Genomic DNA, 23,678 nt, shown 5'->3' with positions numbered 1-23,678 from the left:
TAACAGAAGGAAGGCAACGCTTAGCCTTACCATGCGCCCTGATGGGATTGATGCTATTCCTTAAAATAGAATCAATCTGGCGAATGTTAATCAATGGTTAATGGTTGGGTATCGTGGTTATTGTGCAGTTGGAGATTGCTCGCAAGTAGTTCCCTGTCAACAAGCCGTTGATGAGGGTTGTCGAACGTTTGTCGATCACTTTAGTGTGATGGCGAACGGCCAGTAGCGAGAAGTATGTCGTATATCTTCTGATCTAGGGAACTACGGGCAGAGGTTGACTAGTAAGTTCGTGTCACGAACTGCTGGCGAATTGCCGATGATCGGTGAATCGGCAGTCTGTGAGCTAAAGATCAGCAAGCTGATTATGGTCCCTCCTGGTTGGTCAGAGATCAGCGAGCAGAGTTCAATGATCGAAAGATGAGCTGCCCATCGGTGATCTAGTGATCAGCAAGCTGATGACTGGTTATTGACTAGAAATCGGTGATTGGAACGCTAGCAATTGGAGATCGTTAGTCATTGGAGGGACTAGAGATCAAAGAACAGCGTTGAGCTAGCAATTGGCGATCTGGTGATCAGCGACCTAGCGATCAGTAAACCGTGAACTAGCCATCAGCAAACAGTGATCTAGAGATCAGACTGTTGATGCTTTTCTGTTTCCTGACGGTGATCTGTAAAGGAAAAAAGACATTTCAGAAGAGACAGGGACCAAGAATCTGTAAGTTTACTTGTGAACGAAGGTTCTGGAGTGGGAGGTGAGACCTTCCGGACTCACCAGTGGTAGCTTATACACCCCCCCTGGAACCCCCCCAAGCGGCGGCGCGAGCCCTAAACCACGCCCCCTTGGGCGGAGTTACCAGAGACGAGCGGGTTGACTCGGCAATGGAAGTCACATTTTTGAAGTTGTAATAGAACAAAAAATAACACAGAAGTGGTTGAGCTTACCTTGGTAGTGCAAGTTATGAAGGAATTACTGTGAAGGTGCAAATTGTTGGACATAAAGGTCTTTTTACTAGTAAATTCAATCTTCTTGTGCTCTCTTGGTTGATATGAATATTGAAAGATTCCAGTTAGTTTGTTTTCTGTGGAATAATAGTGATTGTATGTGTGTGTTCTTGTATATAGCCTACTCTGTTGAATTATGAAGTTGTTAGAATATTCCCTCCTAAGTACTGTACATGGTCTCCTCGGCTCACGGGGGAAGGGTTGGAGGGTGACCCAGACTTTGAGTCCGGAAGGTCTCACCTCCCACTCCAGAACCTTCGTTCACAAGTAAACTTACAGTTCTGGAGAGGGAGGTCTCAACCTTCCGGACTCACCAGTGGTAGCTAGGCAGATGCTTCAGGGGGCTTGAAGATGAAGTCCAGCGACCACAGCATCGAAAGCTCCCTGTAAGCCGAGGAGAGCATAGTAAGAGCTGAAGACAGAGTCGCTTCTCCAATTCATTCTGGACATGATTTCTTGTATCGATACTCCATTGTATAGCAGTCTTGATGAAGCTTGCCCCCTTATAGAGTGAAAATTCGTTGACTGTTTAGTTGCATTTGGGTCGGCTCTGAAAATGCACTCCCTAAAAAGTTGTCTCATTTTTTGTAGAGACATTATCTTGAAGTGTTCATCTAGCCATATGTGGTCTTTCCTGTCTATGTTTCTTTCCATACAGACTTTGTTGGTGTATTCCAAATAGAAGTTCAATTGTCTGACTGGACATATTTTTGGTCTGTTAGGAAGCTTCCTAAAGCTGATCTCTATTGGCGTGTAGTTGTTCTTTTGGTTTTTGGCCATGAAGGAAGGGTGGTTCCGTAAGACAATGTGTTCTGGGGTGAAGGTGCTCCTGGAAATGCTGAGATTGTTAAATTGATTAGCTCTTAAAGGGCAAGCTAAGGCTACTAGGAACAAGGTTTTCTGTGTCAGTAGTAAGGTAGAGTTATCTTTCGTGGTGTTGAGAAATGAAATTACTTTGTCTAGATCCCAGCCAGGGAACTGGTGAGAATTTCTAGGTTTCCTTCTATTAACTCCCGATATCATTGCTTTGACATATTTGTCCTCTGCAAGACAGTAACCTGGGAAATAGCCTGACAAGATAGGACCTAAAGCTGCTCTGTAGCTCTTCAGGGTGTTGTAAGACAGACCCTTGTCTATAAGGTGATTGAAAAATAAAATAATTGCTAACAGGGGAAATTTGTTGTCTCTTCCATACTCCTTGTGAATGAAACTTTTAAAAATGTTGTATAGGTTTTCATACTTGTGCAAGGAGCTGTCCCTCAAGCTGACAGCAATTTTGGAGCAAACCTCAGGAGGAAAGACGTTAGGGAGCTGATCCTTTAAATTTTGAAGGCGATCAAAGTTGATTGGAGCTTTGCTGAGGGTGAGATACAATCCTTGAGAACTATCTGGTAGTCTTCGATCTTCACAATGTATCGTTTGTGCTGCTTCGCGACTGACTTCACTAATGGAATCCATGGTTCCGTCCCCTGCGATATGGTGCAGAAAAGCATATTATTATTGCATTCTTTATTGATTTTAAAAGCTACTTTGTGTAGTAAGAATCCTGGTGGAAAGGCATAGAGGGGTGTTGATCCCTTCCAGCTAATCGTAAGTGCATTATTGCTGATGGCTTTTTGATTTGGAAGAGATGAACAGAACTTTTTGCACTTAGTATTGAAACCATTTGAGAACAGATCTATTTCTGGGGTGAAATTGAAGTCAGAGCAGATTAAGGAGAATAGACTGTCACTGAGGGAAGTTTCTGTGTGAATGGAACCCAGGTCCCTGGAAAGTGAGTCTGCGATGGTGTTACTTACTCCCCTGATCCATCTGGAATTTATCTGTATGTTGTGATCCTTCATGGTACTAAGTATTTTCCTGACTAGTTCATGGGCTAACTTGTTTCTGATACTACCCTGTTTCTTTATCCAACAATTAGTAACCTTTGAATCAACATGTATTAAGACTACCTTGTTGTATAACCTTGTGATGAAGTGTTCCAAAGAATAGAAGCAAGCTAATAACTCTCTTACATTGATGTGAAGGGAGGATTCTTCATTTGTCCAAGTTCCATTTATTGAGAGCATATTACCCGCTATTACTAATGCACCTCCCCAACCCTGGTTGGAAGCGTCAGTGAAAAGTTCTGCATCTATCTGTGGTTTTGGAATGTTAATCTCTCTGTACATTTGTCTCTGTTCCCATGGCTTTAGGTATTTTTTGAAGGTGTGGGGAATGATTTTGTACCCTGAATTAAAATAACTGTGGTACCTGTAGAGATATTTAAGATGGAATCTTCCCAAGCTTGTATAGGATGCACTAAAATTTAAAGCTCCGATTAACATTTGATAGGAATGCAGGTCGGATTTAACAGAGTTGGAGAAAGCTTTGGCCAATTCGACACACTTCTCTATGTTTTTCCCACTGGGATTCATAGTTTTCTTAATCATATTGTAATGCACTCCTAAAAATTCGATTCTTTGAGTCGGTTCAATTGTAGATTTTTTAAGTGAGATATTCCATCCTAAGTCTGACAAGATCTTAATGACTAGCTGAATGTGATTTTTACATTTTACATAATCTTTTGCTAATATGAGAATGTCATCAAGATAGTTGAATATTAAGATGTTATATGAGGTTCTAATATACTTGATCACTGTGTACATTATTTTTGAAAAAATATAAGGTGCTGTCTTTAGTCCAAAGGGTATCACAGTCCATTTGAACTTCCTTTTACCTAGTTTGAAGGTTAGAAATTTCTGGCTACTTGCATGTAATGGAATGTGCCAATAAGCATCTTTTAAATCTAGTTTGCAGGCCCAAGAGTTTAGATGTAGATAGGGAAATATAGTATTGGCCTTGAGCATGGTAAAAGAAGGTTTTTTAATCATGGTGTTGAGCACTTTCATGTCAAAGATTAGTCGTACTGTTCCATCTGGTTTGAATTTATAAAATATGTGGTTGGAGTAGTAAAAGGAAGTTCTGGGGATCTGCTCTATGACACCTAGTTTTAGCAGTCTGTCACATTCACTTTCCAATATTTTACGCTTGTTAATTGAATAAAATCTATCTTTACCTGTTCTTTTTAATGACCTCTGGGCTTTAAGTTTATTATTAAACGGAATTCTCACCCCTTCATTGATAATTTTACAAGCAAAAGAGGCATTAGGAAGCTTTCTCCAACTATCAATATTCATCAATAATGACTTACCTATCCTATTCTCTGGGGGGCTCTGGGAGGAGTTATTCATTGGTTTTGAGGCCAAAGGCGAGGTCTCTTTACTTCTATCTTGATTTATAGCATTTGGCCCAATGTCATGATGGTCTGGTGCGGAGCAAAGCTCGTTATTATCTGGTGCTGAGCAAAGCTCATTAACCACTGGTGCTGAGCAAAGCTCGTAATTAACTGGTGCTGAGCAAAGCTCATTAACTGGTGCTGAGCAAAGCTCATTATTAACTGGTGCAGTGTAAACATCATTATCAACTGGTGCATAGAATACTGGTGCTGAAAAAATTTCTCTTTGAACTGGTGCGGAGCATGGCTCAATTTCTAGGGTCTTTCTTTTCTCTGGCTCCTGAACTATTAGCTTGTCCATTTTGTGACCTCCCCCCCCTGTACCCACCTCGCCTATTACCTCTTCTAAGTGGCTGAGACTTGAATCTAAAGTTAGGGTTACCTTTGAGGAAACTGAACCTTCTTCCCTGAAATCTGCCCCCGAAGTTGAATTTCCTACCCCTGAAGTTTGCTGCCCCTCCTCTGAGGAGGGGACCTTTGTGAAAGCAGGCAGCAATGGCTGATTTTTGGTCTTCAGTTAAATTCCAAACTTCTTTAATGTCTGCTTTGATTATAAGATCTCTTACTTCTTCCTTGAGGTATCTAGGAAGTGCTCTGCTTCTGAAATTTCTTATCAAATTTTGTATGAGGTCTATGCTCCTCCTTAGGGGACCAATAATAATTTTGGACAAAAAATCAATGTCATTTACTTTGGAGGGGTATACAATGTGTGCCAGTGCTGCATGCCCTTGAAAGGCAGAAATACTCATTTTAATATTTTCAATGTCATAAAAAAATTTTCTCTTATAACTGTCATCAAATACCTTACCTTCAGGCCAGAAATTCAACTTTGGAGTATTAATTAATTTAAAAAAGTCTGAGAACTCCTTATTTTGACTACTAACAAAGAATTTATCCCGGTTATCACTATGGCCTTCACTGAAAGTTAATGCTACTAGTGAATTATTCAATTGAATTTTCCCTTCTCTATGAAAAGATGGTTCAGCTTTGAAATTGGTGGAAATATATGAAGGAATGGGTTTATTGAATGTAAGAAGGTTGAAATCTTCGTAATCACTTTCGTCTCCATTATTATAAAAGGAAAAGAGGTCTAAATTTGCACTTTCAGGTAATTCAGGTGATCGTCTTGAGCGCTTAGTAGGAGGGGGAGCCTCATTCTTCTTAGCAGGTGAACCACTTCTGCCGAGATGAATGTTTAATATCAGTGATTTATTTACCATAGAATAATTGAAATTTTGTTCAACAGGTATAGTAAATATGGACAGCAGCGGACCTAGAAGGCTGAAGTCAGGCAATGGGGTTCACGACTCAAATAGCCCTCTTAGGTTAATTCAGTGCCATATTTAAGTGAATGATAAGTTTAAATCTGTTATTATTAATAAACTAGACCTGCCTCATATGTAACCCTTATCAGATAGCCCCCCAGGGCCTAGGCTAGTGTCGATAGGTTTAAAGCGAGAAATGTAAGCTCGAACTTACCTGTGGTCTAGCCTACTGCCTATTAAGCGCGTGCTTTTAATGTGTCAGGCAAGCAATTTGTTTTGTGTGCTTAATTATAATTTTGTAATATATAAAAATTGGAGTATTTAGTTTGTTTATACCGATTAATCGTGTAGTAATCATGCACATGCTTTGCTTAAGCTACTTACGCTATGTTCGGAAGTGCCTGCTCTAAGCATTCAAATCATAACAAGCTTACGTATGGGGGCCGCCATTTGCATTTGTGACGTCATTAGTCTAAATCAGCTGCTTTCCATATGACGTTTTCGTTGTAAACAGAATTTAAAACCTTACCTTTTCTGGATGATTTGCATAAGAGTTTGATTCTGTTGTAGTAACATATTTACGATATCAGAATTAGAAGGCATATCACTATCTGCAGTCGATTGTGTGCGTTTTTCGTTACTGATTACGTTCTCCTCTCCGCTGGAGTCTTCGCTAAGCCGATGCACCTCCGCGGAGGTAAGAATTTGCCTAGACATAATTAAGCCGTGGGCTGAGATATTACTCTGGTTGCTGAGTGCAGGATAATGAAAATCAGCAAATGTTGGGAGCAGCGGGAGGGAAAAAGAGGAGAACGTTCTGTGCCGAAGTCAACTTCAGAAATGTGACTTCCATTGCCGAGTCAACCCGCTCGTCTCTGGTAACTCCGCCCAAGGGGGCGTGGTTTAGGGCTCGCGCCGCCGCTTGGGGGGGTTCCAGGGGGGGGGTGTATAAGCTACCACTGGTGAGTCCGGAAGGTTGAGACCTCCCTCTCCAGAATCGACGTTTCGATTACCCTTGATGGAATCTTCAGGATCTTGAATCCTTCTGTGAAGCCTTTTTCCTCTTTTCCTGGTGGCAATGTTATGCGTTTGCGGGGAGGAATGGGGCAATGGTTACCTGTCCAAATAGTTTTATTCCTTTTTTCTGCCTATTGCGCGAGTGTGCAGGAGAGTACTGGAGCGATGGCACACAGGATGATGCTGGTGCTCAATTTCTGCCTGGAGAGCAGGCTAGCGCTGGCGCATTGGATCTGGGACCGCAACTGCGCAGGAAAGTGCAGAAGAGCGCTGGCGCGCAGTAAAGCACTGTATAGTTTTGTGCATTCTCCCTAGAATGCGCCGAAGTGTGTGACTGGTTGCGCAAGGGCGCGCGTGAGAGTACTACGTGGAGACTGATGGCGCGCGCGTGTGTAAGACCATCGGCGCCTGCGCGCTTCAGACCGTCCGCGCGCAAGGGAGACCATCGGCGCCCCCCCCCACGGAAGACCGTTGGTGCGGGCACAGAAGACTGTTGGCGTGCGCACGAGCAAGACTATTGGCGAGCACGAGCATCAGCGCGTGCGTGGGGAGACAATCGGCGCGAGCGCGCACGAAGACTGTTAGCACGCATGGATGACTGTCGGTGCGCACGCGCAAGAGCATTAGCGTGCGCGCGAAAACTAATGGTGCACACACGGAAGACCGTTGGCGCGCACGCTCGTGGTAGGTTGGCAGGTCAGCTGGCAGGACGATCAGGAACTGGGATGTGCCCTTTGGAAGAGCGAACATCCACCGATGGCAACCGTAAAAGGTCCATAGAAGAGTCCAAGACCGAAGTCCACGCACTAAGCTGCAGCGCAAGGTTGCGCTGGTAGGTTGATCAGGAACTGATGACACCCATGAGGGCCGGTGGACCAGCAAAGTGACCTTAGCAGAGTGATCCTCCAAAAAGATGTCTCTATGAGTGGCCTCTCTCGCGAACGAGAGAGGTGAACACTTCGTAGGAGAGACTTGCCTGAGACTGTGCTCCACCCCTGAAGAAAGAGAGACTCAGCAAGGGGGGAAGAGTAGTCGAGGCGAAGACAGCAACAGCAGTGGGAGGATCACCAAGCTGACCTTCAACAGTAGCGATCCTCCGAAGAGGAGTCTCTATGAGTGGCCTCGAGGTGAACACTCCATAGAAGAGACTTGATGACACCCATTAGGGCCGGTGGATCAGCAAGCTGACCTTCAACAGTAGCGATCCTCCGAAGAGGAGTCTCTATGAGTGGCCTCGAGGTGAACACTCCGTAGAAGAGACTTGATGACGCCCATTAGGGCCGGTGGATCAGCAAGCTGACCTTCAACAGTGGCGATCCTCCGAAGAGGAGTCTCTATGAGTGGTCTCTCGCGAATGAGAGAGGTGAACACTTCGTAAAAGAGACTTGCCTAAGACTGTGCTCTGCCCCTGAAGGAAGAGAGACTTAGCAAGGGGGAGAGAAGTCTGGGCGAAGGCAGCAACAGCAGTCGGAACGATGAATTTATTAAGATGTGGGAAGTTCTCCCTCAGAAGGGAGAAACCTCACACCAGGGGAGGAAACTTTCCTTCGGAAGGGAAAGTTGTCCAACCCCTGGAGGCAAACCTCCTGGTTAGTGTTCTAAGTGCTGGTCATGTTGTCACGGGCGAACTTCTGAAAGAACGGATGACACCCAAGACGACGTCCTCTGAGGGACAGCAGTTACAGCAGATTCCCCAGGCATGAACAGAACAGATCTGCTTCGTCGGTACTCTTAGTCGAACGAAAAAAAAAAAACTGCATAGTTAACTGAGAAAAAATAAAGCTAATTATTTAACATAAAATTCCTTAGGGAGGAACTCCGAAGAAGAACCCCGAGGGAACTACATAGGTATTGCACCCTTTCTTCCCCAATTGATATTCATGGGAGAAGGGGAAAGCGAAGTAACTGTAATACAAAAAATAGAATTACAATTATTTAAATAAGCTAAGAATATTCACTAACAGTGAGAACCACTGATCCTACGAAGGGAAGTGTTCCCCATGGAGAAAAGCTGAAAAGCTAAAATTACAATTATAATTTCACTAAAAATAATTGAGACAAACAATCGGAGGCGTAACCTAATCCGCAAACGGGAAAGGTGCTCTTCGCATTAGTACATTGTTGTTGAAAGGTGAACGACCTTGATAAGAGAAAGACCGTAGTCAATCTCTGAGAGGCCACATTCCCTTCGCTCAGTAATCCATGTTTCCCATAGGAAAAGGGAAAAGGCGAAGACAATAGTTGAATGAAGAGGGTCCAGGCGATCACGATTCCCCTGTGGCGGCCGAGTCAACGGTTATATGCCGACGGGAAGACCGATGGACCAGAGAGGGAGAGGTCGTTCCCCACGAAGTGGAACTGTGCTGGCCTTGTTCCGGTGCTAATGTACGCAAGTGTCGTTGTCGTATATGCATCACCAGCACAGCACAAACACTGAAAAGGAAACTTATCACATATCTATACACACACACACACATTATATATATATATATATATATATGTACAAGAAAGTAAGTTAAAAGACAAAAATTAAGGGCAGTCCAAAATAGGCGAGGAGGAAGAGCGGAAACAACCGCTCTCCACTCGAGCCAAAAGTAAAAGTGACTAAATCACAGGTGTGTGTGTGAACGGGAGTGGTAGCAAGCTACCCCCCCTACCCCTGCTAACTAGCGGTGTGGGTAGTTAACCCTCGCTAAATTTTAATGGCTCGTCATTTCAGCTTCGCCGAAAGTATAACCCGTAATAAACAGCGTGGTTTGTATTCAAGTTACGGAACCAATACCAGTTCAAGGTGCTGTGCTTCAGTCTTTCCAGAGCACCACAAGTCTTCACCAGTGTCATTTTGGGCACACAGGATTGGCATCCGTCTCCTCCGTTACCTGGACGACTGGCTAATCCTAGCAGAATCAGTGCCAACCCTTCTTAAACACCAAGACAAACTTCTGAGACTTTGCCAGGATCTGGGATCATGGTAAATCTCGGGAAGTCCTCTCTGCTTCCTACTCAGAGACTGGTATACCTAGGCATGATTATAGACACCAATCTCCACAAAGCCTTCACATCAGACGACAGGATAACAAGGCTGAGAAAGATCGCAAGACCTTTTCTCAGATGAGAAGAACTTCCTGCTCAATCATGGTTACGTCTTCTCAGTCACCTTTCATCTCTGGACCGTCTAGTTTCCAATGGTCGCCTCAGGATGAGATCCCTCCAGTGGTGACTCAAGTCTCGGTGGAATCAAGCACACGAATCCCCGGGCATCCAGATCCCCATGGGACCTGCGAAACTGACAGACCTTCAGTGATGGGTGACAGACGAGAATCTACGAAAGGGAGTGGACCTTCTTATCCTCCCCCCGGATTTGATGCTGTTCTCAGACGCTTCAAAAAAAGGGTTGGGGGCCCACGTGTTGCACCACACGACCTCAGGCCTCTGGTCAGAGTCAGAAAAGTACAGTACCTCCACATGATGTCAGGGGCATAGCTAAATCCCTGGCCTTCAAAAGAAACTACTCAGTGACGCAGGTTCTTCAAGCTGGGGTGTGGAAACGTCAGAACACGTTCACATCCCATTTCCTGCAAGACGTGACACACAGGAGACTCGATACGTTTTTTATCGGTCCTGTGGTGGCTGCACCACAGCTGGTTTAAAACCTCAAGCTTCTTATTGGACACGTAGCAGAAGGTTGAGGGCATTGTTACCCGGTTTTAGTCTGCATGAATGAAAAAGGTTTGACTGGCCCTTATTCTTATCTTCATTCTCCCCTCTCTTGTGGAAAGCAGCATCCTGGGTTCTCTGCATAGCTGACCTCAAACCACTGCAGGTAAACCATGCTCGCTTGTGTACCTAGTATTAAGATTAATACCGTTGCGTCCTCATACCCTGACGAGGTGGTATTGGGAAAGTCCTAGTGCACAGTTTTTCCATCTAAGAACTCGAAATAACTTTACCAGGACAAGTCACATTTCTATATATCTTCACACAGTTTGTGTAGGCTGCGAACCTTGCGTAGCAAGGTTTTAGCAAGGCGCAGGGACTCCTTATTCCTCGAGTGCTAACACACTCAGATAAAGAGACCCCGGGTAAAGACAGATTGGCTGAGATGTCCACCCTTCCTAATGGGTGAGTCACCCCTATTAAATAGCATGGTTTGTATTCCAGTTACGGAACAAATGACAAATTCGTAGATAATTTGTATTTTTCCTAACTAAATAAACCTTAGCTATTTAACAAAACTTGCCCGCCAGCCCTATCCCCCTCAATCACAGGTGTATGAGCTCAATCACAGGTGTATGAGGGGGATTAGTAGCAAGCTACCCTCCCTAACCCCCGCTAAATAACGGTGTGGGTAGTTAACCCTCGTTAAAAATTAATGGCTCGTCATTTCAGCTACGTTGAAAGTAATACCATTATTAAATAGCTAAGGTTTGTATAGTTAGGAAAAATACAAATTATCTACGAATTTGTCATATTTATATAAAAACATTTCATGAATGTTTATATATAGTATATATAAAAACAAGAGTATGGAGTAAAAAACACAAGAAAAAGTCAAAGGCAAAACAAAGTTGGGAGGAGAGAGAGAGGGGAATGTCTACTCTCACCGAGCTAAAAGTAAAAAGTGACAATACAACACAGGTGTGTGTGCGCGGGGTAGCCGACTAAACCCCGCCAACTAGCAGGTGGTTAGTTATACCTCGCTAAAAGTCTTGTGGCTATATTTCCAGCTTTGCTAAAAGTATAATCCCTATAAACAGCGAAGGTTTGTACAAGGGTCAGAATAACTTTAGCTTCCCTCCTGTATGAAGCCACTTGAATTCAACAAAGCATTTCAAACTATATATGAAAGCTTAAATGTCTTACTACACATTTCCCTCAATTCCTATATGGAATAATACCAAATTGGCTAACACTTAATCAACTGTGTAAATGAATTTGGTGCCAATGAGAAAACACACCAGGCCATATTAGCTATGAACTAAAGTGGTATAAAACACAAGCTGTTAATCATAAACATACTGTATAGGGCTAAGGTAATATAAAACGTTTTATGAAAAATACCTTTATTCATAAATACCCTATAGAAAAATAAAACCATTTGCAGGCTAAATGCCCACTAGGCTAATTTCCTTAGGTTTATAAAATTTTCATTAACATATTCTATTAGTAAGTGCAAAAATGATCTGTAAAAAAAAAAAAATACTAGCTTGATATATTTACAGTTTCAACCAAATTCGGATATCTATTATTTATTCACTTATATATCTTTTAAGATGATTCATACAGAAACGTTACTCGAATCTTCAGCAAATTAGGGGTTACAGAAAAATTTGTATAATTATTAATCATCGCCGAAATTTTACCCACATGGAACTAACAGTCTGCTTGCCAGACATAGGAGCAGTCAGATAATGTTTAATAGCGAGCAAAGCAAGCATACGGCAGAGCAAAAACCAATAAATAATTAGCGGTATCTATAAAAATATTACGATGAAGACTGCTACAAACGACTCAACTCCAGAGAAAATGAAACAGAAAATCACAATTTCCTATGCGTTCGGAAGTCTGGCAAACAAAACTCTTTGTTTTGACCGCATTTCAATACAGTACTATTATTTGATTTTGATTACGGTAACTTTTTTACTAAAATGATTAATGTGCTTAGGTTAGGTAGCTCCTCTTATTTTACCTGATTTCTGTATTTTCTACCCCTCAAAAAACAGATTTCCCACCGTGAAACACGATTATTATAGTTATAAAGGTTGGGAGCCTTTGTATATCAGCGCCCAGTTCCTCCCGTGTGTATTAAAAATGGACATCAACTAAGCTAAACTTTCCCCCCTAACCTAACCTACATAACTCATGGGGGTGGCTGACGCCCACCTGCGACCCCCCATACACTGCCGTATTTTAAGGTAGCAATAATGAAACACAGGTGGCCGCTATCACACATACACCCCAAAAATTGTGTATCTCTAAATATGATTATTTGCAGCAGAAATAATGGTGAAATTCGTTAAAAAACACGCCATTTAACCTAAAAAAAAATATATTTTCATATTGGATATCAAAGTTTGGTTATAACTGTAATTTTACCAAAGGCTTCATAAACGCACGAAAACTGCACAGCACATCCAGCTGTCAGTCCACATGAAGTGAATTTATCAACTTAATTCAATATATGTGGAGGAAGTAAACAAATATTATTTGATTATGCATAAAAATAAGACTTTGCAGTACAAAAGGGAACCTATAAATATATCAAACTAATAATTGTAAATGTCCTCCTTAGTATTCTAGTTAATAATTATTTAAAATTAATGATAAAATCACTGCCAGATATTTGCTCAGACAACCTCAATAACGACAATGCTTCCAAAATGTTACATCCCTTGAAAATTGTAAAACGTAACCTAACCCAACTGCCAACATGGCAATAAGGTAAAGTTTTACTGTATTACAGGGTATCATTTTGAACAGAAAATATAAGTTTTCAAGTAGTAAATAACGTGACCAGCGAACGAGATCGACTACAACCTACCCGTAGAATGTCAACAAATAAATGAAAAATATACCGTTAGTGTAGGATATAGATAATTAGCGTATTTTTTCATCGGTTTACTATACATCCAAGAAGGTAATGTATAGAGAAGAAAAGTCTTGTTATACCATTATATACCACTTATCCACCCAAAAACCTCGAGTTCCCACTGGGGGTCCCCCATTATCAGCGGATATAAATATATATCTATTTCTGACAGGAACGAGTGTCATTTTCGAACATAACGGACCTTTTTCTATAGAAATAAGTAGTTTTTTTCCCTAGGTTACATTACCCTGTAATACAGTACAATAATACCCTGCCAACATAGCCTACCCTACCTTTGGCAATAATAGGATTGCCTCCTGACAAACTCTACCTGTCACGACAAAGCTTACCTGTCATGTAGCTGTATATGGACTGGAGATGAGCACGATCCTTATAATAACTGCTTGACAAGGTACACCACACAACGTCCGATATTCGCTTCACCAACTCTCGAGTTGCATACTTTGGGGTGCCGAACGCAGTCACGTCTACGTGAGCTTTGATAATGGCTAGGAACCTGTGATAAAGAGCTTCCACGCTCTCGTACTCCACCACTGGTAAAGTGCAGTTCAGATCTGAATATCTGTCTGTTTGTAAACCGCCTGTCACACAGTCGTCGTAATCGACGGGCAGAGAGGAGGAACTCAGAGTGGTCGTCTCTTGAGCTGCTGCTGTCGCCCTTGCACACGTCAATGTGTTTTCTATGTGGCCCACAATTATCGACAATATGGCCAAATTTGGCTCTTTGTTTCTATTTAAATGTGTTGAAAAGAGTTTCACTACCGATCTAATGTCCGTCAGAGGGAACATAGCCCTCTCTTCACTAGATAACTTAGCCATTTTGTTTACTAATACGTCACTAGAGTCAACATGTTCCAATAATATTTCTCTTTTCCTCTTCTTCTTCTCCTTTTTATTAAATATCCTTCTCGTAATCTTGCACCTTTACATCTCTCTTTCTCCGGTTTTAGTTATTTTTCTAATTTCCTCCGTGGTCACAACAAATAAGGGTTTAATTTCGTCTCTTCATTGCCAACAGGAATCTGTTTAAATGGAAAAGGTCAAATCAAAAGGTTATTTTCATACATATCAAGGGCACAAATTGCCAGTGATTAGAAAACATCCAATTTACTGCAAATTACAATATTTATACATAGAAAAATACTGTAATTCAATATAGCCAGAAAAAGATTATCTCCAAAAAATCGAAAAATATTAATAAAATATAATTATCCCGTAACAAACAACAAATATAATTTGGCAGTTAACATTTCAAGTACTTGAGTATCTCTACTTCCGTGATTGTCTTCTCACTCTTTGAAGGCTGGCGAGTGAACATACCTCAGGCAACTTATATACGTTAATCAATTTCAGCTTTCTGAAAAATACTACCAATAGCTCACAGAATTTTATATACATACGTTTGATTTGAGCGGCCGCGCATATACATACATGTACAGTATATATATATATATATATATATATATATATATATATATATATATATATATATATATATATATATATATATATATATATATATATATATATATATATATGTGTGTGAGAAAACACTTAGATATGTGTATTAATTAACAATCATAAACACTGTGGAAGGGAACAATATACCGTAAATTCAATTTATGCATCTATCAATATATATATCACGATTTTGTATTGCGTTGTGTATTTTTTATTGAAGTGCAATACATTTACTGTAGTTTTAAGAAGACGATTGTTGATACTATAAGCATATATGTTATACAAAAAGGTGCGTCTTACATTATAAACTTATATTTGGTAAGGAGAGAGAGAGAGAGAGAGAGAGAGAGAGAGAGAGAGAGAGAGAGAGAGAGAGAGAGAGAGAGAGAGAGAGATCCTTTCAGTATTTTCCATTTTTACTCCTGGCCATATCCAAAGACGGATTTTGTATAAATAAAATTATCTATTTGAAATGTATTTTTTTCATCCTTTCAGTAATAATTCTATTTTTATTTTGTCGTTCCCATTTTTAACTGGCCGTTTTGAAAGGGATTTCCAAATTTTCTACTGGTTGGGAAGACATTTAATTCATTCGGTCTGAAGATATAGATGTGTCACTTACAAAGAGTTTTCACAAATTTATTGCAAAATAGAGCAGCGTTAAAAAAAATAATATATCATCATATTCAGTCGTTACTAGTCCACTGCAGAACAAAGGCCTCAGATATGTCGTTCCACTTGTGTTTGTTTATGGTCTTTCCGTAGAGTAGACACCAGCAAATTTCCCTAGTTCGTTAATTCATCGTCTTCTCTACTTCCTTTCCCTGTTTCTTTTATAATCTCTTTGGTGACCCATGCTTTTCATCAATGTAATCTCCATATATATATATATATATATATATATATATATATATATATATATATATATATATATATATATATATATATATACGGCTGGAGAATTACAAAAACACCAAAGCTCCAAACTCACCTTTTTATTTTTACATAAATCTGTTACACTTGAAAAATACCCGAGCTCTGAGAATATTACACAACTCTCAAATGGCAATATTTATGAACACTGAATATCCAAAGGTCTCTTACGTTACACTCAAAATTAAACTGGGTGATTATTTATGTGAACTATTCAAAAACTAACCTCGTACTTTGGGTCTTAGTCGGGGAATACGAGCAAAGCACTGAAAAAAGATATTGGTGATTGAAATAATACAGAGTTTACAAAAATAAATACATTCTATAAAAAGTTAACAGCAATTCACGAGAATTAACACCAAAAATAAATCACTCGAAATATCAAACTTGAACTATACCTTAGACTAAGACAAAAATGATATTCTATAAAAATTATTCAATCACTTGTTTCACTGGAAATTAATCTATTAAAAATATTTAATTTCGATAATTAATGAAAAGTTAACACTTCAACACCCTAATGAACATACAATAATGAAATTTACATATCTGTAACTGTTACACTTACATCTCTTGGCTCAGACAAGGTTACAGAATGGTTAGGCAAAAATTTTAATGCACTTCACTATTTAACCTAAATTTCACAGGGCCAGTTACAAAAATGTATTAAAATGTACTTACATTAACACACTACACTTGAATTAACATCCAATAATTTCACCAACGCTTGAACAACACTATACAAGATATACGTTGGATAGAAGTCACTTTTCACATTTGAGAGAGGGCAGGCAGACATCGGCTCTTTCAAAGGGATAAGCTGGATCTCTTCTGCTGCTTATGCATTGCTAGGGTCTATATATACACATTGGCTTAATTCATCTAAAAATTTCTATTAGATCATTCTCATAGTGCAACTCTCTCAGCTAACTCTGCCCACCTACCTCTCGAATCAATAGAATAAAAAAGAGTAATTCTAATTTGAAAATTTTCATGCACTTTCCAACCACGTGGAAACATAAAAATGATGTAATCCCTTGTGCTTATACCTCATGTGTGTCATACAGCATACCTAAACGAGATTACATAGGACTTCGTAACAAAACTATGTGAAATAAAAATCTAATTCTTAAAAAATAATGAAAATTTACATACAATGAATTGAATGAAAATACAATTAAATGAATGACGAAAGTCTTATGTAGTTTACATATGTTACTTAAACCTACATGAGTGGAACTCATCTTATGAGCTGGCTATACATCTCTTAAATACACAAATGAAATACATGAATAAAATATTTACTTTTATGCTAGACCAGCTTTGTAAGAATGAATATATATATATATATATATATATATATATATATATATATATATATATATATATATATATATATATATATAGATAGATAGATAGATATATATGCATGTGTGTATGTGTATGTCAGGAATATCAGGTGACAGGGGCTAGTAGGGGAATGTAGATTAGACAAAGAACAGAGTGAATGGATCAAATGTTTGTTACGAGACAGTTATGGATAAAGTTTGAAGGAAAGAAATAAAAAGTTGTATGTTGCAAACTTGGACCCATGAAAACTTTATCAATTGATAGAGGTAACATTAACAAAGTTTGTTGAGAGCTATTAAAAGTTTTCTTGATAAAAGTGAAACATGTTTAGGGTGGGGGAGTGGCTGGTTTAGTGTGAAATTGGGTCTAAATCAAGAGTGGGTTACGTCTCCATGGCTATCCAACTTGGAGTTATGCAAAGGTTACAGATTGGGTAATGGATATATAGGTATGAAGTTGTGAGATAAGAAAATTAGTTGTGGATGGTATACCAACTGCTGATGCTTACAGACGATACTTTGTTGATTATGAACTATGGAGAAACTGAAAAAGCTAGCAAGTGTGATACAGCATCCAAAAGGGGCAAGTTAAAAATGAATGTGAACAGTAGTTACGTACTATGGGGAAATGGAAAAGTACAGGAGTGAGTGATAAATGTTAGTATGGATGGTGGAGAATGAAAGTACAAGAATAAAGTATTTATATGATTGTCTCTTCTTTCATTTAACCATTATCCGTCATATCTACAGAACTTCAAAACATTTTCACTCAAGGATATACCAATCTTAATAAGAGGTTAACTTCAAATGGAAATATTGTAAACTTTGCCAATGAAAAGATTAGATATGATACAGCTAACAAGATTCAAACCATGGTTGCCGACAATAAGACGAAGCAAATGGAGAAATTTAAACCTAAAATAATGATATGCAATGTACAGTATGCAATGATGAAGATGAAGTATTAAATGCTTTGATTCAAGGCAATCGTTGCCTGGACCAGATGCAAAATGTTGAAGAAAAGCGATACAGGTGGGACTACCCACTACTTGTTGAAATGCAATCCTGAAGTTCAAAAGGCTATTCAGGATAATGGTGACGAAGTTATGTTGCGATGGGGTACTTATTTACGCGATTGGTACCATGTGATCACCTGCTGCCACAATCAAAAGTATTATTATTATTATTATTATTATTATTATTATTATTATTATTATTATTATCATTATTATTATTATTATTTCATTACTTGCTAAGCTACAACCCTAGTTGGAAAAGCATGATGCTATAAGACAGGGGCCACAACAGAAAAATAGCCCAGTGAAGAAAGGAAACAAGGAAAAATAAAATATTCTGAAAACAGTAACATTAAAATAGATATTTCCTATATAAACTATAAAAACTTAAAAAAAAAAACAAGGCAGAGAAATTAGATATAATAGTGTACCCTAGTGTACCCTCAAGCAAGAGAACTCTAACCGAAGACAGTGGAAGACCATGGTAAAGAGGCTATGGCACTACCCAAAACTAGAGAACAATGGTTTGATTTTGGAGTGTCCTTCTCCTAGAAGAACTGCTTACCATAGCTAAAGAGTCTTCTACCCCTACCAAGAGGAAAGTAGACACTGAACAATTACAGTGTAATAGTTAATCCCTTGGGTGAAGAAGAATTGTTTGGTAATCTCAGTGTTGTCAGGTGTATGAGGACAGAGGAGAATCTGTAAAGAATATCCCAGACTATTTGGTATATATGTAGGCAAAGGGAAGGTGAACCGTAACCAGAGAGAAGGATCCAATGTGGTACAAATTCAAGACTGATAATAGAATGTGCGGGAGATGGTCAGGAAACTACGCCACCAAGGAATGTAACTCACAAAAGAAAACTTGTATAAACTGCACTAAATTGAACAAACCAGATGATCATATAGTGATTTCAAAATTGCAAAGCTTATGATTAGGAACTGAAGAGATTGGCAAAACATACGAATCTTGTATAATTACAATACCGTAAATTGCAGGTATATACATATTCAAATATGTTGGCAAAATAATCATGTTCGATGATTGATTAATTAGAAATATTTGGTCATATAAGAAACTAAAGACTTTCTTGATCTATCTGTTTCGTTTATGTGAATTTGACAATAAACACCAGTCACGCTGGGACATGCAACCTCTATATTGGCCTTGGTTTAAATTAAACTAAATGGGTTGGTCCGGTAGTGAGTAGGGTTCATCTGCGTGTTAGGGCCAGGAAACCAGCCCTTATCTATGCATTTGGAAGACCCAGCCCTACATGGCTGTGGACTTTGAAGCGTAAAGTAGGAAATGACCAATGGAGAAGTATTAAATTAAAAGCTTAAGATACAGACGACTGGCGAAATCTAACTGAGGCCCCTTGCTTTAACAAGGCTAACTTATTCACATAGATGCTCATCAGCAACACGTGAAACCTGTATTTACAAATTGTTCCATTCACTCTATACTTCACAGCCTTGCTCTCAGACATCAGAGTTCGTTCTTCCAAATAACGCGCCCACTATTTTTAGGCCTTTCTCTCGACCTACCTACTAGTAACTCTAGATTATACTCTTTTCACCTGCATGTCTTCATCCATTCTTTCCCCATGATCAATTCATTTAAAAATGTTCCAAGCCTTCCCTTTCCTAACGAATACTTTTCAATATACATCTAGATGCCTCCACATTTCTCACTCTTTCCCTCCTTTTGTCACATTCATTAATAAAGAGAATTTATCACTGCTTTCTACAATGCCTTTATTCACATGAAGGAGCATTGTTTCAATAATCCCCTTTTACGTTATAACCTTTGTTTCCATAGGCACTTCAAATTTCCTGCCAATCTTTGGCATACACCCTGCAACCTTTCTTTGTCCATCTATTCTGGGACTCGCCTCTTCCTTTATCCTGTCTTCATTCAAAACATTTTCTACCTAACGCGATTTCCTCGTTTATTTATTCTTCAAGGCATTACATTTGTAACTCAATTTCTAATAGGAAACAATGTTTATCTATTTTAGATACGATTTATGAATTTGGGCTACATGGCTATGCACCGGGCCCTGTGAGGACATTCGTGCTTGAGCACCCTAGTACAACTGAGGGGAAATCTATGAAGTACAAGTTTAATGAGGTTGTACAGCAAGATGGGAGAAAGGAAGTAAGAACAGAGGTAAAGTAGATGGATATAAAGTAAGTACATCGAGGGACCGAAGGAACTCTGCAAATAATTGTGGTAGCCTATGTGGTAACGTCCCTAACTGGTGATCTCCAGAGTGGGTTTCGGGTACCGCTCAAACTCTTTAGTTGCTTCGGTCGCTGCAACCTCACCATCCTTGGGAGCTAAGGATGGGGGTTTTGGGGAAGCCTATAGATCTATCTGCTGAGTTATCAGTAGCCATTGTCTGGACCTCCTTGGTCCCAGCTTGGATGGAGAGAGGCCTGCGCGCTGATCATATGTATATATAGTTAGTCTCTAGGGTATTTCCCTGCTTGATAAGGCAATGTTACTGTCACTTGCCTCTGCCATTCAGGAGTGGCCTCCAAACCTTCAAAGTAAGAATAGCAAGGGACCAAATGAACACAACTAAGACCTATTAGTAATATCTGCAGTGTATCAATTTGGGAAATCCATTTTGATTTCTAAAACTTATTCTTTGAAAAGAAAAAATTCTTAGTTAGACATTTCGATGTTTACTAAAGTTTTAAACATTTATTTTTTTAGACATTTCAATGTTCACAAAAAGTATTAAGGTCTTATTATGGATTTTAAAACTTTATTTTTGTTTTTACACTTGGTCCACTTTTGGGCATATTCATGTTAGCTTTAGAACATTTATCTTGATTTCGGACATTTTATCTTATTCTGAAATTTTAAGATTTGTGAATATTCAAATTTTTTAAACTTCTTCAGAATTTTATTCTTTACTATGAATTTGTGACTTTTGTTATAGAGAGGATTTCCGAAACTTTTTATTTGAAATGTTATATTTCATTTTGGCAAATGAAACTTTCCATATTGAATTTTCATATATACATACATACATGCATGCATATATATATATATATATATATATATATATATATATATATATATATATATATATATATATATATATATATTGATACCTAAAACTTATATTTAATTTGAATAGTTCAATTTAATGTATCTTAGGCTCGTCGGTTTTAAACTTCTGATTTTGATGTTTGAATAACATCTTGGATTTTAAGTAATTTCATTTCGATTTTCAACGCTATCACAGTTTATGTGCAGTGTAATCTCATCTTGATTTTGGAGGCTTCTCATTTCGGATCTCACGTATTTCCATATCAGTTTCACAAACTTTCTATTCGCGACATTTCAATTTTGTTTTTTAAATTATTTTAAAACGTAGTTTTATTTTTAGTTAATTTTTTTTCACAGCCAATAAAGAAATAAAAAACTTTACATGAAATATTCCTCTCTAATAAACAGGGAAACATACCAATGGTTCTCAACTCAACCAGCAAAGAGCAAGAGAAGAAATTATTATTTATTATTATTATTATGAATTGCTAAGCTACAACCCTAGTTGGAAAACCAGGATGCTATAAGCCCAGGGACCCCAACAGGGAAAATAGCCCAGTGAGGAAAGGAAACAAAGAAATATAAAATATTTTAAGAACAGTAACAACATTGAAATAAATATTTCCTATTTAAACTATAAAAACTTTAACAAAACAAGGGGAAGAGAAATTAGATAGAATAGTGCCTGAGTGTACCCTCAAGCAAGAGAACTTTACCTCAAGACAGTAGTGGAAGATTGTCTAAAGCAAATAGCAAGAGAAGCAACTGAACAAATTTTCAATTCGATTTTCTAAATGTTCGCGATAACTACAAGGAATTACAACCACCAATACGACACTTTCCATAACCACTATTTTGAGATCTCATCACCTCCTCCTACGCTTATTGACGCATAGGGCCTCGGTTCGATTTCGCCAGTCGTCTCTATCTTGAGGTTTTAATTCAATACTTTTCCATTCATCACCTCCTATTTCCGGCTTCACAGTCCTCAACCATGTAGGCCTGGGTCTTCCAACTCTACTAGAGCCTTGTGGAGCCAACTTGAACGTTGAGATCTACACAAGTTAGATAGTTTGACGAGTGCTTCCATTTCTCTCGTATCAGGTTTTGACATTCTCATACCGCTTGTCAAGTTCACATGATTCCTCCACATTTCCATACATGTGAGTTTTTCTTTTTTCAATTTCTTCAATTTATTTTTCAGAGCCGGAACAAAATACACTATGAAATCTCTCTTTCCCAGAGACAATAAACCCTCTACCATTTATCATATGTCCAAAATCAAACCATTGTTCTCTAGTCTTGCGTAGTGCCATGGCCTCTGTAACATGGTTTTCCACTGTCTTGGGTTAGAGTTCTCCAGCTTGAGGGTACATTCGGGCACATTATTTTATCCTATTTCTCTTCCTCTCGTTATTGTTAAAAGTTTTTTATAGTTTATATAGGGAATTTTTATCTAATGTTGTTACTGTTCTTAAAATATCTTATTTTTCCTTGTTTCCTTTCCTCACTTGGCTATTTTCCCTGTTGGGGCCCCTGGGCTCCTAGCATCCTGCTTTTCCAACTAGGGTTGTAGCTTAGCAATCAACAACAACAACAACAACAATAATAATAATAATAATAAATAAATAAATAAATACATAAATAACTATATAATATTTAATTCAAGAGTCTTTGGTTCCCTTTGAGTGCACTTTTTCTGTCACCTCCTTTAGTTATGTTTTGTGCAGGACACTTGAAGTCAAAATTATTTCCTCTTATCCAGGATTGACAGATTTTGAGTTATCGGTGGTTGGGGGATTTTCTTCATTAACGAACATATGTAGACTTACGAGAAAAGGATAAAAACTGCGAAGGCTATTTTCTTCTCCTAATATCACGGAAATATGTTACTTTAAATGACACGCTCGCCACTGCCTCGAAGATGAGGTAAAAGAACCAAATATGACATTTTCAATAATTCTTTCGACGAATCACAGATATAAACTGACGCCCCTTAGCCACAAAATGAAAGAAACACTTAGTTTTATGTATTTCTATTGAGAGAGAGAGAGAGAGAGAGAGAGAGAGAGAGAGAGAGAGAGAGAGAGAGAGAGAGAGAGAGTTTCTCTTCATATTTCACCCAATTAGTAACTCTTCACCATATGCATTGGTGTATAACTGTGACCTTGTAAATTGCAAAGCTAATTACATAATCAGTGCATGTCAGCATACACTGCATGAAATGCAGGTTCTCAATCCCTCATTTTTTTTTTTTTTTGTATGCAATGTAGGCCTAGCGCCTTTACGCAGAAACCAGTCATTATAAATGTATCTCGGAAGAATAACCGACCAATTCCTGAAAGAGTGCAATCCAACTGACCTTTTCCTTCGGCCGATGAGTAAAATATTCAGGACCTGATGTCGAAGATGACCTAGTAACCTTCATTACGACTCGACTGTTTCTATTCGATCGACAAAAGAGGAAATACCTCAATGCCAACTCAGTTTTACTAACGAGTGAAGACTTGTTCCCTCCTCACCAACTTTTCTGTCCTCTTCTTGTTTTTTTTTCTTCTTTTTTTTTCTCGAGTTATTGGATGATATTTCTTACTATAAAATATCCCTTCAATTTCATTCGGTCGTGCCTATTACATTTAGATGCAGAGGCATACCTTCCACAGCTCCGTAACAATATA

General features: G+C 38.8%; 1 protein-coding gene across 2 annotated transcripts in view; it reads right to left on the bottom strand.

The window, feature by feature from the left end:
- The window catches only part of Mnn1 (menin 1), a 95,558-nt gene that overhangs the window by 65,650 nt on the left and 6,230 nt on the right, over positions 1–23,678 (bottom strand). The window contains exons 1-2 of one of the 2 annotated variants that reach the window (XM_068371131.1): positions 23,363–23,487; positions 13,501–14,193 (exon numbers count right to left, since the gene is read on the bottom strand). In XM_068371131.1, the coding sequence (XP_068227232.1) occupies positions 13,501–13,990 (490 nt within the window). In that variant the 5' untranslated portion in view covers positions 13,991–14,193; positions 23,363–23,487. Of the gene's footprint in view, positions 1–13,500; positions 14,194–23,362; positions 23,488–23,678 lie in introns of those variants that run through there. The other variant, XM_068371130.1, reaches the window with a different exon arrangement.

The sequence above is a fragment of the Palaemon carinicauda genome, chromosome 3 (assembly GCF_036898095.1).
Source record: "Palaemon carinicauda isolate YSFRI2023 chromosome 3, ASM3689809v2, whole genome shotgun sequence".
In the NCBI taxonomy this organism is placed as follows: Eukaryota; Metazoa; Arthropoda; class Malacostraca; order Decapoda; family Palaemonidae; genus Palaemon; species Palaemon carinicauda.
Note: the sequence above shows the minus strand (reverse complement) of the source record. Positions and strands in the feature narration are given on the sequence as shown.